Below are 12182 nucleotides of genomic sequence, written 5' to 3' on the forward strand. Positions count from 1 at the left end.
AACATCTCCTTATTTGATTTTTCTTAACGGTAATGTATAATGTCCTTATTTGGTTGATTGATATTCCAACTTGTACTAATGGGGCGTAGTTACGTTGCGGATGTAAGTCTAACTTGTAAGAAATTAGGCCTCATCAGAACTTGAAAGCCCAAGTGATGCATTCCTCCAAATCACACAAGCACAACTAACGGAATCGTATATTTTTTTTGTTCTTTCGAATCATATTCACGTCTAAACAACTTTAGGTGGTAGTTGTACGCAGTTTTTGTTTTTCTCCTCCTAAGCTTGAACGCAATGTAAATTACGTAAAAGGAATTTTTGTACTATTGGTAATTAGGATGGAAAAATGAAATCCCTCGATAGACGAGATTATTGAACTTGAGTAAGATGTGGTTTGATTTGGGTCCGGTTGCTGTTGACGATCGATCGAGAAATCTTTTTGCTAGGTACGTAGCTTCTCATCGTTAGTGAGCAAATTACATTTACAATAGAAAGTTTGTCATGAACCGATTTTATAAAATAATACAGGTAGATGACCACGTAACAGGTCGATGACAAACAGTCAAACATGTTGGTTATATAAAAGCTGGATTAGAGAGTTGTATATATATATAATTATACAGTTCATCAGCCATGTGCATGAAGGGATTTGTTGGAGGAAGGCAAGAATGAAAGTGCTTCCAGGAGCTTTGAGATGCTTCATGCAGAGATTAGGGATAAATTCGTTCCAAGTGTAGAAAATATATGTTTCTCATATATTCACAATGTAATGTACAGCTTTTTATATAGTGTTTACAAGAGAATATTCTAGAGTTATTGTAATTACAAGAGTTTCTATAACAGAGGTGATGAGATATTCTGAGTATCCTTGACAGGTGTTGAGATATTCTGATCATAAAGGAGTATCCTTGACACCAAGGTGGTGAACCAAACAGAAGCCGAATTCCAAATTGAAGAAGAAATAAAAGTATAAAACCAAGAAAGCCGCCTAAGAACAAACGTACGTTCGATGATATAACAAGAGGGATGGACTATGATATGAGAAAGTAAACAGTTTAAATCTCTTCATTGCACTACTATAGTGACCCATATTCGTAGACTACATTACCAGTCTTCTCAAATATATCACGTTTTCTATCAGACTTTTACGAATCAAGAGGGTATGTATATATTGTTTAGATATACGTAACATGTATAGGACGTGTTGGAAGGTCTAGTTATTATGATCGTATCTCAGTTTTTACTCTCTTATTATAAAGTACTAGTATATTTTTGGGAAATTTAATAAAAAATAAATAAAAATAAAGGCTTTGATTCTATATAGTATTTATACTCTTAATAGATAGCATCGCACACCCTCATGTGGTTGCACAACTTGCACTTTGCAGCTTCCCTTCATACGGTTCTCTTCTTCTTCTCTTGTAAAGGTTAAAGGTCCTAGCTAGAACTCTTCCACAACAGGACGAGGGAGCGGGCATTCATTTGTTGACTTTGACTCTTTGAAAAAGGAAGTTTTCGAAGAGAGATGACTTCCTTCCGTTGACTTAGTAGAGAGATGACTTAAAAAAGAAAGAAACCGCAAGGGTATTATGGTAATTGAGAATGGCCCGCCGCGTGGGTTCGGCGGTTATAACTTTTAATATTATCAACATCCCCCCGTGGAAACTAAAAACCACACTTTAATTTTATTTTTAGTGCTTTCTCTTGCTATTTCTAAAAGAAACAGAACAACTAAAACTTGTCTAGCAAAAAATCTCTGAAAGAGCAGCTATGGGAGAATGTAGACCTCTAGGCTTCTTACTAGGATTACCATTTGCTCTTGTTGCCCTCGTTCTCTCTCTCGTTGGTGCTGTCATCTGGATCATTGGGTACACATCGATCGTTTCTTTCTTTCTTTATTTTTAATTTTTGTTTTTAGATCATTGGGTACACTTACTTCCTTTTTTTCCAATCCTCAATCTTGAATCTATCGCTTATGTATGTTCTTCATCTTAACAATCAACCCCAGATGAGAGATCTCTACTAATAAGATCAAAATTGTGAATTAATAATATTGTAATGGAAAACAAAAATTTGCAGGACAATATTGAGTTGTTTGTGCCCATGTTGCTTCTGTTTCGCTGCGCTGGCCAACTTCGCTGTGTCTCTCATCAAACTTCCTGTCAATGTCCTCCGTTGGTTTACCCACTCCATTCCTTGTTAACAGCCAGAAGAAACAAGAACACTTCTTTCATCTTATTTTTATTATTAATGTTCTTCCTATTTGTTTTTTTGTTTTTTGTTTTTTAAATTATTTACTAATTATTATTTCTTTCATTCCTTCTTCTTGTGATTATGTGTAATTTTCTCTTTGTTTTTTAAAAATTAAAAAATAAATTAGTTAACTGCTTAATTTGCTAAGAGACAATTATTGTGATCACGAAAACATTTATCCTAATAATTAAATTATTAATCCATAACTACTGTAATTATTATTATTAAAAGCCCACTTTAAGTCCAATACAGCTTAACGGGCTATAGATACGGTAACGTAAACAAACCAGCAACAAAAATTGGAATGCGTTACGAAGATGATAAGAGAGAGCACCCGTCACCCAAACCAAAAAAAAAAAAAAAAAAANCTCGTTCTCTCTCTCGTTGGTGCTGTCATCTGGATCATTGGGTACACATCGATCGTTTCTTTCTTTCTTTATTTTTAATTTTTGTTTTTAGATCATTGGGTACACTTACTTCCTTTTTTTCCAATCCTCAATCTTGAATCTATCGCTTATGTATGTTCTTCATCTTAACAATCAACCCCAGATGAGAGATCTCTACTAATAAGATCAAAATTGTGAATTAATAATATTGTAATGGAAAACAAAAATTTGCAGGACAATATTGAGTTGTTTGTGCCCATGTTGCTTCTGTTTCGCTGCGCTGGCCAACTTCGCTGTGTCTCTCATCAAACTTCCTGTCAATGTCCTCCGTTGGTTTACCCACTCCATTCCTTGTTAACAGCCAGAAGAAACAAGAACACTTCTTTCATCTTATTTTTATTATTAATGTTCTTCCTATTTGTTTTTTTGTTTTTTGTTTTTTAAATTATTTACTAATTATTATTTCTTTCATTCCTTCTTCTTGTGATTATGTGTAATTTTCTCTTTGTTTTTTAAAAATTAAAAAATAAATTAGTTAACTGCTTAATTTGCTAAGAGACAATTATTGTGATCACGAAAACATTTATCCTAATAATTAAATTATTAATCCATAACTACTGTAATTATTATTATTAAAAGCCCACTTTAAGTCCAATACAGCTTAACGGGCTATAGATACGGTAACGTAAACAAACCAGCAACAAAAATTGGAATGCGTTACGAAGATGATAAGAGAGAGCACCCGTCACCCAAACCAAAAAAAAAAAAAAAAAAAAATCAGTTTTAACTTTTAAAGACCAGACAAGTTCTGGAACATTCGACAGAGTTCTCAACACTCTGAGAAGAAAAGTACACGAGTCGTCCGTGTGTTTTGTTTTTAAGACCAAACAACAAACTCTTCTTATCTTCTTCAACCCAAAAACAGAGCACGACGATTATACCAAATTCAAACAAAGCACGATTCATCGTTCTTTTTCCAGAACAATTTACTAAGAAATATCAGGAAAAGTGAAGAAGCGAAAGAGAGAAGAGGAAGGTCGGATGGGAGTGGATTATTACAAAGTCCTCCAAGTTGATCGCAGCGCCAGTGACGATGATCTTAAGAAAGCTTATCGAAAACTCGCCATGAAGTGGCACCCCGACAAAAACCCCAACAACAAAAAGGACGCTGAAGCTAAGTTCAAGCAGATCTCCGAAGCTTACGAGGTATCTTATCTATATATATATATATATATATATATGTAAATTATGTATTTAATAAATTCAATTCTTGTCTTAATGAATAGGCCCGTTTTCTAATGATGACTTGATTGTCTGGATGGTTAATTAATAGGTTCTAAGCGATCCTCAGAAGAAAGCTGTATATGATCAATATNCTTTATTTTTAATTTTTGTTTTTAGATCATTGGGTACACTTACTTCCTTTTTTTCCAATCCTCAATCTTGAATCTATCGCTTATGTATGTTCTTCATCTTAACAATCAACCCCAGATGAGAGATCTCTACTAATAAGATCAAAATTGTGAATTAATAATATTGTAATGGAAAACAAAAATTTGCAGGACAATATTGAGTTGTTTGTGCCCATGTTGCTTCTGTTTCGCTGCGCTGGCCAACTTCGCTGTGTCTCTCATCAAACTTCCTGTCAATGTCCTCCGTTGGTTTACCCACTCCATTCCTTGTTAACAGCCAGAAGAAACAAGAACACTTCTTTCATCTTATTTTTATTATTAATGTTCTTCCTATTTGTTTTTTTGTTTTTTGTTTTTTAAATTATTTACTAATTATTATTTCTTTCATTCCTTCTTCTTGTGATTATGTGTAATTTTCTCTTTGTTTTTTAAAAATTAAAAAATAAATTAGTTAACTGCTTAATTTGCTAAGAGACAATTATTGTGATCACGAAAACATTTATCCTAATAATTAAATTATTAATCCATAACTACTGTAATTATTATTATTAAAAGCCCACTTTAAGTCCAATACAGCTTAACGGGCTATAGATACGGTAACGTAAACAAACCAGCAACAAAAATTGGAATGCGTTACGAAGATGATAAGAGAGAGCACCCGTCACCCAAACCAAAAAAAAAAAAAAAAAAANCTTGTATATAGAAATAGGCTAATTCGCTTACTCCTGTGTAGTTCATAGTGAAAGCAGAGCATTGGTCGTAGTTCATGACCTTGTTAAGTGATTAGGCTGAACGGTTTGTGTTGTTTTTTTTTTTTGTTTGCAGCAAGACTATGCAGGTGGAAGAGATATTGACCATTGATGTGAAACCAGGGTGGAAGAAAGGCACAAAGATCACCTTCCCAGAGAAAGGCAATGAGCAACCCGGTGTGATTCCAGCTGATTTAGTCTTCATCATTGACGAGAAGCCTCACCCGGTCTTCACTCGAGAGGGTAACGACCTTGTAGTCACACAGAAGATCTCACTCGTCGAGGCCTTGACCGGCTACACAGTGAGCCTGACTACACTTGATGGTCGGAGGTTGACTATCCCAGTCACCAACGTGATCAGTCCCGAGTACGAGGAAGTGGTTCCAAAGGAAGGAATGCCATTGCAGAAAGACCAGACTAAGAAAGGAAATTTGAGGATCAAGTTCAACATCAAGTTTCCTACAAGATTAACCTCAGAGCAGAAGACAGGAGTGAAGAAACTCCTCGGCTGAGTTTTGAGTATAATCACCCACGTTACAGACAACAGAAGAGAGAGCCAGAGGATCAAAGCTTCTAGATGTACTGTTGTAAATCACAGAGATTGTGATTAAATATACTGTTTGCGACCTTTTTTGATCGATTTGTACCATATGTACGATTGAATACCCCCCTAATAAATTTTGTTGCTTTTCCTATAACCCAAACGCTATTAAACCATACTATTAAACACGACAGCATTGAGACACAAGGAACTTCGAGACAGGTTTCACCGGCATTGTTATTTTCAACAGCTCGTTCCAGTTTTCCCGCTCTTGCCAAAACATATGATCCCAATAGGCTTCCTTCTCTCTCTTCATTTCATTGAATGTCTCAATCCCTGTATATTGTTTGTTTGTTTCATTCACTCATCTCTTTTATAATTAAACCAAGTCCGGTTTGTGCCGGTCAACAAAGTAAGTTGGATCATGATAGATCTAGCTCAACCCAAACTCAATAATATGCAATTAGAGAATCAATCGAACAATACAGAGTCTTAGAAGAACGAATCGAATACAACTCAGCTCAATAAATGAAAGCAACTACGATCAACATAGATCGCCACCGGAGTCTAGCACATCGCAAGAGATTACAACATAGATTCAGCATAAGCTTAATCTTCCCGACGCACACAAAGCTTCTGTATTTAAAGAGAAGAACTTCAACCGCAAAACTTCTAAATGAGAAAGAGTCTCTGCCTTCCTTTGCCAAGTCAACTCAGTCAACTATTCTTCTCTAAAACCGATTGGATTGTGTTGATACACCAATCGTATCAGATCAATAATGCGAGAGTACTCTTTATGTACTATCAGATTAAACAGTATGCTATGCTCTCTCCTTTCCTACTTTACTTTCAGAGCGATTCATCCTTTGTCATCATCATCATCATCATCATCAGAGGTGATGCACAACTCACTTTTTTTGGTTGCGATTTCTCCTTTCCTCAGCTCACGGTAAGTCTCTTGAACGGATTGTACTAATCTCATTATTTTCAGAACGATTTCAGGAACATTCCACATAAATCTCCACACTCTGTCTGAGAAGAAACATGAGTCACCCGAGAAGTGAGGATGATATATTTTGCCGAGTTCTTTGGTGCCTCTATCCCTTCTGGTACGAGAAATGCGGATGGTATATTTGCTGACTACTTTGGGGCCTCTAGCCCTTCTGCTCCCAGACGTGAGGCTGATATATTTACTGAGTTCTATGGGGTCTCTAGCCCTTCTGCTGCTGCTGCTGGTGGTGATAGCAGCAAAGGAGGAGATGGTGGTGACGGCTCATTGCATCACGGTGGAGCTACGAAGGCAGCTCCTATTGAAAAAAAGTTGCCTTGTAGCCTTGAACATCTTTACAAAGGAACCACCAAGAAGATGAAGATCTCCAGGGAGATTGCTGATGTCATTGGGTAAGTCATGATCATTCCATGTCTTACCTGTGAACAAAAAGTGGAACTCTTTAGGTTAGCCACTCACTTAAGACAGCGTTAATAGGGCATTTGTCTGTTAATAAATAGTGAAAGCATAGCCTTGATCATAGTTCATAACCTCGTTGAGTTGCAAAAATCGCATAGGCTGACCAGTGTTTTCTTACTTGCAGCAAGACGATGCAGGTAGAAGAGATTTTGACTGTTGATGTGAAACCGGGGTGGAAGAAAGGCACAAAGATTACATTCCCTGAGAAAGGAAATAAGCAACCTGGTGTGATTCCAGCGGATTTAGTCTTCATCATCGATGAGAAGCCTCATCCGGTTTTCACTAGAGAGGGTAACGACCTCGTAGTCACACTGAAGATCTCAGTTGTCGAGGCCTTTACCGGCTACACCATCAACCTGACTACACTTGATGGTCGGAGACTGACAATCCCAGTCAACTGTGTGATCCATCCCGAGTACGAAGAAGTGGTTCCAATGGAAGGAATGCCGTTGCAGAAAGACCAGACTAAGAAAGGTAACTTGAGGGTCAAATTTAACATCAGTTCCCTACAAGCTTAACCTCAGAGCAGAAGATAGGGTTGAAGAAACTTCTCGAATGAATTGGGTTAAAACCAGCCCATTCCAGACAAAACAATGTAGAATACGAGAGGAACAAGAAGATCGAAGCTTCTATATATCTTGTTGGAGATGGCTGAGATTCCGAATAAATAATGTCGGGACCTTTCTGATCATTTTGTAACATATGTATGATTGAGTGAGTACTCTTGCGACCTTTCTGATCGATTTGTAACATATGTATGATAAAAAAAATACTGTTGTGGCCTTTCTGATCTGTATAATATGCCTAAAAAGTTCGCTACTTTTCCACAATTCAAACGCTATTAAACCATACCTATATATGCAAGAGAATTGTTGCTTTTGATCACATCCTGATCCTGATGTGAAGTAAACAATTGCAGCACTATAGATATCTCACTCCAAAACGGTTTACTGTTATCTCCTGCAACGAATTCCTGAACAATGTTGTTCACTTCTATCAAACTACAACCTGGCGTTTTCTTCATATTTCCGTCCCTTATAATCTTTCTCAATCTCGAAACATCATCCCATTTTCCCAAATCTGCGTAAATATTGGCAAGCAAAACATAATTCCCCATATCCTCCGGCTCTAGCTCGACAAGATGATCCATTGCAACCAATGCAACATCAAGATTTCCCTGTGTTTTGCAAGAGCTCAACAATGAACCCCATATCTTTGAGTCGGGTTTCACCGGCATTGTCTTTGTTATTTCAACAGCTCGTTCCAGTTTTCCCGCTCTTGCCAAAACATCAATCAAACAACCATAGTGTTCAATCTTGGGTTCTATTTGATGATCTTGTCTCATCATATCAAAATACTTCAACCCTTCTTGCCACAGACTAACATGTGAACAAGCTGATAAAAGACCAATAAACGTGATCCCATTAGGCTTCACTTTGGCTCTCTGCATTCCATTGAATGTTTCAATTGCCCCATGAGCATTCCCGTGATGTGCATATCCTGAGATCATTGTACTCCATGATATTACATCTTTCCTTTTCATTTGGTCGAACAATTGAATAGCTTGACTAATCATACCACATTTCGAGTACATTTCAATAAGAGCATTGCAAACACCAGTCTGTTTCAGGAATCCTCTTCTCTCTGCATACATATGGATCCATTTCCCAAGCTCCAGAGATCCAAGATGAGCACACGACGGTAAAACAGAAATGAGACTGATCTCATCAGGCTCAATACCAGCTAACTGCATTTCACGGAAAAAATCCATGGCCTCTACATAACAACCAATCCCTGTATACCCAGAGATCATCGCAGTCCAAGACACAATCGTTTTATCAGGCATACAATGAAACAAACCTTTTGCTTTCTTCATCTGCCCAAGCCGTGCATATCCAGAAAGCAAACTATTCCAAGATATAACATCTCAATCAGACATATCATCAAACACTTTATGTGCATCAGCAATATCATCAAACTTCATGTACATATCTATGAGCGCATTCTCAGTCACAACATGGAACTTAGGCCCGAATTTGCAGAGATGACCGTGAACTTGCTTACCTAAATAACATGATCCAAGACTCGCGCAAGATTTAAACATAAACGGAAACGTGAACCGATCTGGTAACTCGATGCTCTTCCTGAGCAGTTGCCTATATGTACGAATCACCTCGCAGTACAAGGAGTGGTGTGTATAAGCGCGAATGATGGAGTTATATAAGAAGACATTAGGACTCGATACTTGACTAAAAAGACGAGTAGCATACTCCATATCTCCAATCTTATCACAAGAATCCACCATTTTAGTGACCATGAAGCTGCTTTGTGACAATCCATGTATGATGATGCAGGCATGGATCTTTTTCCATTCATTACGGCTTTTGAATCGCTGTAGAAGAGGTACAAAATAGTTCTCAACTTCTCTAATTCCATGAAAGGCCATTAAAGCTAGCTTTTGAAAGCACCGACGCCACGAGAAGAAGAGGCTCGCGGTGGTGTAGTCAATTGGCTCCGACCAAACGCCGTTACACACAGATGTGTTGTCTGGATTCACTATACTAAGCCCAGTTTCATTTCCACGCCCATTATCAATTCTGTCACAGACTATAACATTCCAGCTTTGTGTAATGTGCACACATTATTATTTCCAAATTTGTAAATTTTGCTCACATACAAAAACAAAAAAAGAACTTGTCAATAATTCGATCTTTTTGTCTTGATCTCTGAAAAGAAATTGCAAACGCACGATACAGAAATAGTTACTCTGAAGAATCCGTAATGTCTTCATTCACAGCTTTTGGTCCAAAACATCCGAAAGACAATCATGGAAGAGAGCTCTCTGGTGTGGTTTACTCATAACATCTTCTACTTCTTAGGCTTCACATCAAGGTCCATCGCCTGCAGGTTAAGCAGGAGGTCGTCAGAGCTCAAGTAGACCTTGTTTGCCGATTTTGAGATGGTTTGGGCGATCTCTCTAGCTGCTTCGATCTTCCTCAGTGTTAAGAACGCTTGGTTGTTTGCGATTGCTTGACCTATGAGCTGAGCACTCTTGGCTTCTCCCTACAGACACTCCCACAGAAACATCGCTTAGCAAGATTTTACCAATCTAGGTTTATTGAAAAGGGAAAAAAATTATCCGCACCTCAGCACGAATAACGGCACTTCTCTTGTCCTGTTCAGCTTTTTCCACAATGAACTTAGCCCGCTCAGCCTCCTGAGCTGCCACCTGCTTTCCTTCTATGGCTGCAGTGAACTCCTTTCCAAATGTCAAGCCTGTGATGGACACATCATCCAGCGCAATGTGGAAGTATGCAGCTCGTGCAGTTAAGATTTTCCTGATTTCTCTACTCACCGACTTAAAAAAACACCAAAGAACAAAAAAAAAAACTCATCCATTTAAAAAGGGAAATTAATTTACCATGAAAGAAGGGAATCAATGACATGTATTTACAGCCAATTAGCTAACCTCTCTCTGAGTAATAAGCTGGCTCGCATTGTACTGAGCAACCACAGCTTTCAAGGTCTCGTGGATAATAGAAGGCAAAACTCTCTCTCTGTAATTCTCACCAAGAGCTCTGTATACCTCAGGTAGTTGGTCAGCCATAGGACGGGTAAGAACCCTAAGTCCAATTTTGACCTGAATGTTTCAATCCCACACAACACAAGCTTATCATGTATAGTTCATAGACCAAAACCACACAACCTGATATAATCCATTACTATAACAAGGGAAGGAAGCAAAGTACCATCTGGAGATCACGGCTCCCGGAAGTACTCTCAACTAGGTAAGGTTTCGCACGAACGTCATAGATGATTGGCCTCTCGAACCACGGAATCATAAGGTGAGTGCCCTCAGGGTACACCTACATAATCAAGCAAGCAAAGATTATATATATATACATATATATATATAGTGCATCAAGATTGACTGTTACAAATCTAGACTAACAAATCAACCTTGTAAACTTAACCTAGATGCCACAAACACAAGACTCACTACTAACGCTAAGCCTAACCTAACTTCAGGTTGATGTCACAAACACAAAAGACACAATTGTTGAAACTAAGGCGAATATTCAATTTAAAGATTCAGAGGAAACCATATTTTTTTTTTTTGGCAGGGACTAACCTTGTCTTTGATACCAACAAGGCGGTTGAAGACAATAGCTCGATGACCTCCATCGACATTGTAGAGAGAGTGCGTAGCGCCGTAAAGACCGAGACCACCAATAACCACCGCAGCTATAACACCACCACCAGGACCCTTGGGAGCTTTGATATTCTTGAAATTCATCGTTTTCACCAACACCTGCCAATTTTACGAACACCAGAATCAAAATCCAAGGCAGAGAGACTGATCATGGAGATTTGAAATTCTTGGATCGACGATAAAGAAAACAAAAATGATCTGCGGAATTAGCTGAAACGAAAAAAAAAAAAAAATTGGAGCAGAAGAATCAGAAAGGCTTACTTGCTTAAACTCCGAATCCGATCTAAAATGGAAGTACCTGAAAAAGGAGAAGAGAGAAGCAGAGAGAGAGAGAGAGGGGTTAGGTTAGGGTTTCAAGCTCCAGTACCAATCAGGATTTTGTTGATTTTTTTTTTTTTTTGGTCGATCACGCAATTTCTGTTATTGGAGAGATCTTTGGGCCCGAGTTTTTTTTATTCCAGCCCATAAGTCAATTCACAAATATCACTTTTTTTTTTGTTTTTTAATTAAAAACAATTCTCATTTGTTGACAAACATAAAAAGATTAAGAAAATTACAAAGCAGATAATCCAACACATCGGTGAATCATCAAATCAATCATGCAAAAAAAAAAAAGTTGTTACTTGGGAATGTTTCTCAGCTTTTAGTTAATGCTTCAAAAAATATATGTAACCGAACAACAAAACCATACAAAGCCAAGAACAACCCCTAGACTTGTCCTCTTCACGTTTGATCCGGAGGATTTGTGCTCTTCATCAACAACAGACGGAGAATCGGCATCAGGCGACGAAGTTATGGATTTCGGGGCCGGAGCTCCTGTGGGTGTGGTCTTTGTTCCGAACAACTCTTCCGGCAACAACACTTTGTCCACCACGTAAATGGCTAGAGGAAACTGTTGTCGTAATGCATTATTGATCCGAGTCTCAACAACGCCGGTTGAAACATTCACTTGGTTGCTTTGTGCTTCCCCTGTGAAATTTAACCCAAAGACGCCTCCTTCTTGTCCCGTAGCCTGACTTCTAACGGGATTACTTGCTAAGAGAAGATCACTTAGAGAGTAGTATTTTGGAATGATATGGTAGAGCATTAGCTGGATTTGTTGTTGGTATGTGAGTCCGTTTAGGGTTCCGGGTTTAAGGTTGTTGAATGCGTTATCTGTT

General features: G+C 38.0%; 6 protein-coding genes and 1 pseudogene across 7 annotated transcripts in view; 4 read left to right on the forward strand and 3 right to left on the reverse strand.

Moving 5' to 3' along the window:
• Nucleotides 1679-2392, forward strand: LOC104701532. Its single transcript, XM_019243423.1, has 2 exons — nt 1679-1868; nt 2080-2392. Exons 1-2 carry the CDS (start codon nt 1771-1773, stop codon nt 2201-2203), a joined length of 222 nt encoding a protein of 73 aa, XP_019098968.1. The 5' UTR covers nt 1679-1770; the 3' UTR covers nt 2204-2392.
• Nucleotides 2571-3186, forward strand: LOC104701537. The gene is made up of 2 exons (XM_019236222.1): nt 2571-2662; nt 2874-3186. The coding sequence occupies exons 1-2, from the start codon at nt 2571-2573 to the stop codon at nt 2995-2997; spliced, it is 216 nt and encodes a 71-aa protein (XP_019091767.1). The 3' UTR covers nt 2998-3186.
• On the forward strand, nt 4760-5498 carry LOC104701565 (dnaJ homolog subfamily B member 13-like). The gene has a single exon (XM_010417281.2). The coding sequence runs from the start codon at nt 4884-4886 to the stop codon at nt 5310-5312; it is 429 nt and encodes a 142-aa protein (XP_010415583.1). The 5' UTR covers nt 4760-4883; the 3' UTR covers nt 5313-5498.
• Nucleotides 5599-7630, forward strand: LOC104701550 (dnaJ homolog subfamily B member 13-like). Of its 2 annotated transcripts, none has more exons than XM_010417260.1 (3): nt 5599-6237; nt 6333-6742; nt 6934-7630. In XM_010417260.1, the coding sequence occupies exons 2-3, from the start codon at nt 6408-6410 to the stop codon at nt 7325-7327; spliced, it is 729 nt and encodes a 242-aa protein (XP_010415562.1). In that variant the 5' UTR covers nt 5599-6237; nt 6333-6407; the 3' UTR covers nt 7328-7630. The 2 variants fall into 2 exon arrangements, with proteins under 2 accessions (XP_010415562.1, XP_010415570.1); XM_010417268.1 differs by having other exon boundaries at nt 6344-6742.
• Nucleotides 7649-9255, reverse strand: LOC104701542 (annotated as a pseudogene).
• LOC104701573 (prohibitin-6, mitochondrial) lies at nt 9432-11420 on the reverse strand. The gene is made up of 6 exons (XM_010417290.1): nt 11284-11420; nt 10942-11121; nt 10559-10675; nt 10279-10449; nt 9955-10167; nt 9432-9872 (listed from the first exon to the last, which is right to left on the reverse strand). Exons 2-6 carry the CDS (start codon nt 11104-11106, stop codon nt 9678-9680), a joined length of 861 nt encoding a protein of 286 aa, XP_010415592.1. The 5' UTR covers nt 11107-11121; nt 11284-11420; the 3' UTR covers nt 9432-9677.
• Nucleotides 11479-12182, reverse strand: part of LOC104701584 (fasciclin-like arabinogalactan protein 6) — a 1798-nt gene continuing 1094 nt past the window's right edge. Inside the window, exon 2 of the mRNA XM_010417299.1 lies at nt 11479-12034. Coding sequence (XP_010415601.1) covers nt 11678-12034 — 357 coding nt within the window. The 3' untranslated portion in view covers nt 11479-11677. The remainder of the gene's footprint in view (nt 12035-12182) is intronic.

The sequence above is a fragment of the Camelina sativa genome, chromosome 1, assembly GCF_000633955.1.
Source record: "Camelina sativa cultivar DH55 chromosome 1, Cs, whole genome shotgun sequence".
NCBI lineage: Eukaryota > Viridiplantae > Streptophyta > Magnoliopsida > Brassicales > Brassicaceae > Camelina > Camelina sativa.

Coding starts and splice junctions, on each gene's coding strand:
- LOC104701532 (XM_019243423.1), top strand. CDS start 1,771: ATGGGAGAATGTAGACCTCTAGGCTTCTTACTAGGATTACCATTTGCT. Junction 1,869..2,079: donor GCTGTCATCTGGATCATTGG/GTACACATCGAT, acceptor AAAAATTTGCAG/GACAATATTGAGTTGTTTGT.
- LOC104701565 (XM_010417281.2), top strand. CDS start 4,884: ATGCAGGTGGAAGAGATATTGACCATTGATGTGAAACCAGGGTGGAAG.
- LOC104701550 (XM_010417260.1), top strand. CDS start 6,408: ATGATATATTTTGCCGAGTTCTTTGGTGCCTCTATCCCTTCTGGTACG. Junction 6,743..6,933: donor GAGATTGCTGATGTCATTGG/GTAAGTCATGAT, acceptor TCTTACTTGCAG/CAAGACGATGCAGGTAGAAG.
- LOC104701573 (XM_010417290.1), bottom strand. CDS start 11,106: ATGAATTTCAAGAATATCAAAGCTCCCAAGGGTCCTGGTGGTGGTGTT. Junction 10,168..10,278: donor AGCTTATTACTCAGAGAGAG/GTTAGCTAATTG, acceptor TGTTTTTTTAAG/TCGGTGAGTAGAGAAATCAG. Junction 9,873..9,954: donor GTGCCGTTATTCGTGCTGAG/GTGCGGATAATT, acceptor GAGTGTCTGTAG/GGAGAAGCCAAGAGTGCTCA.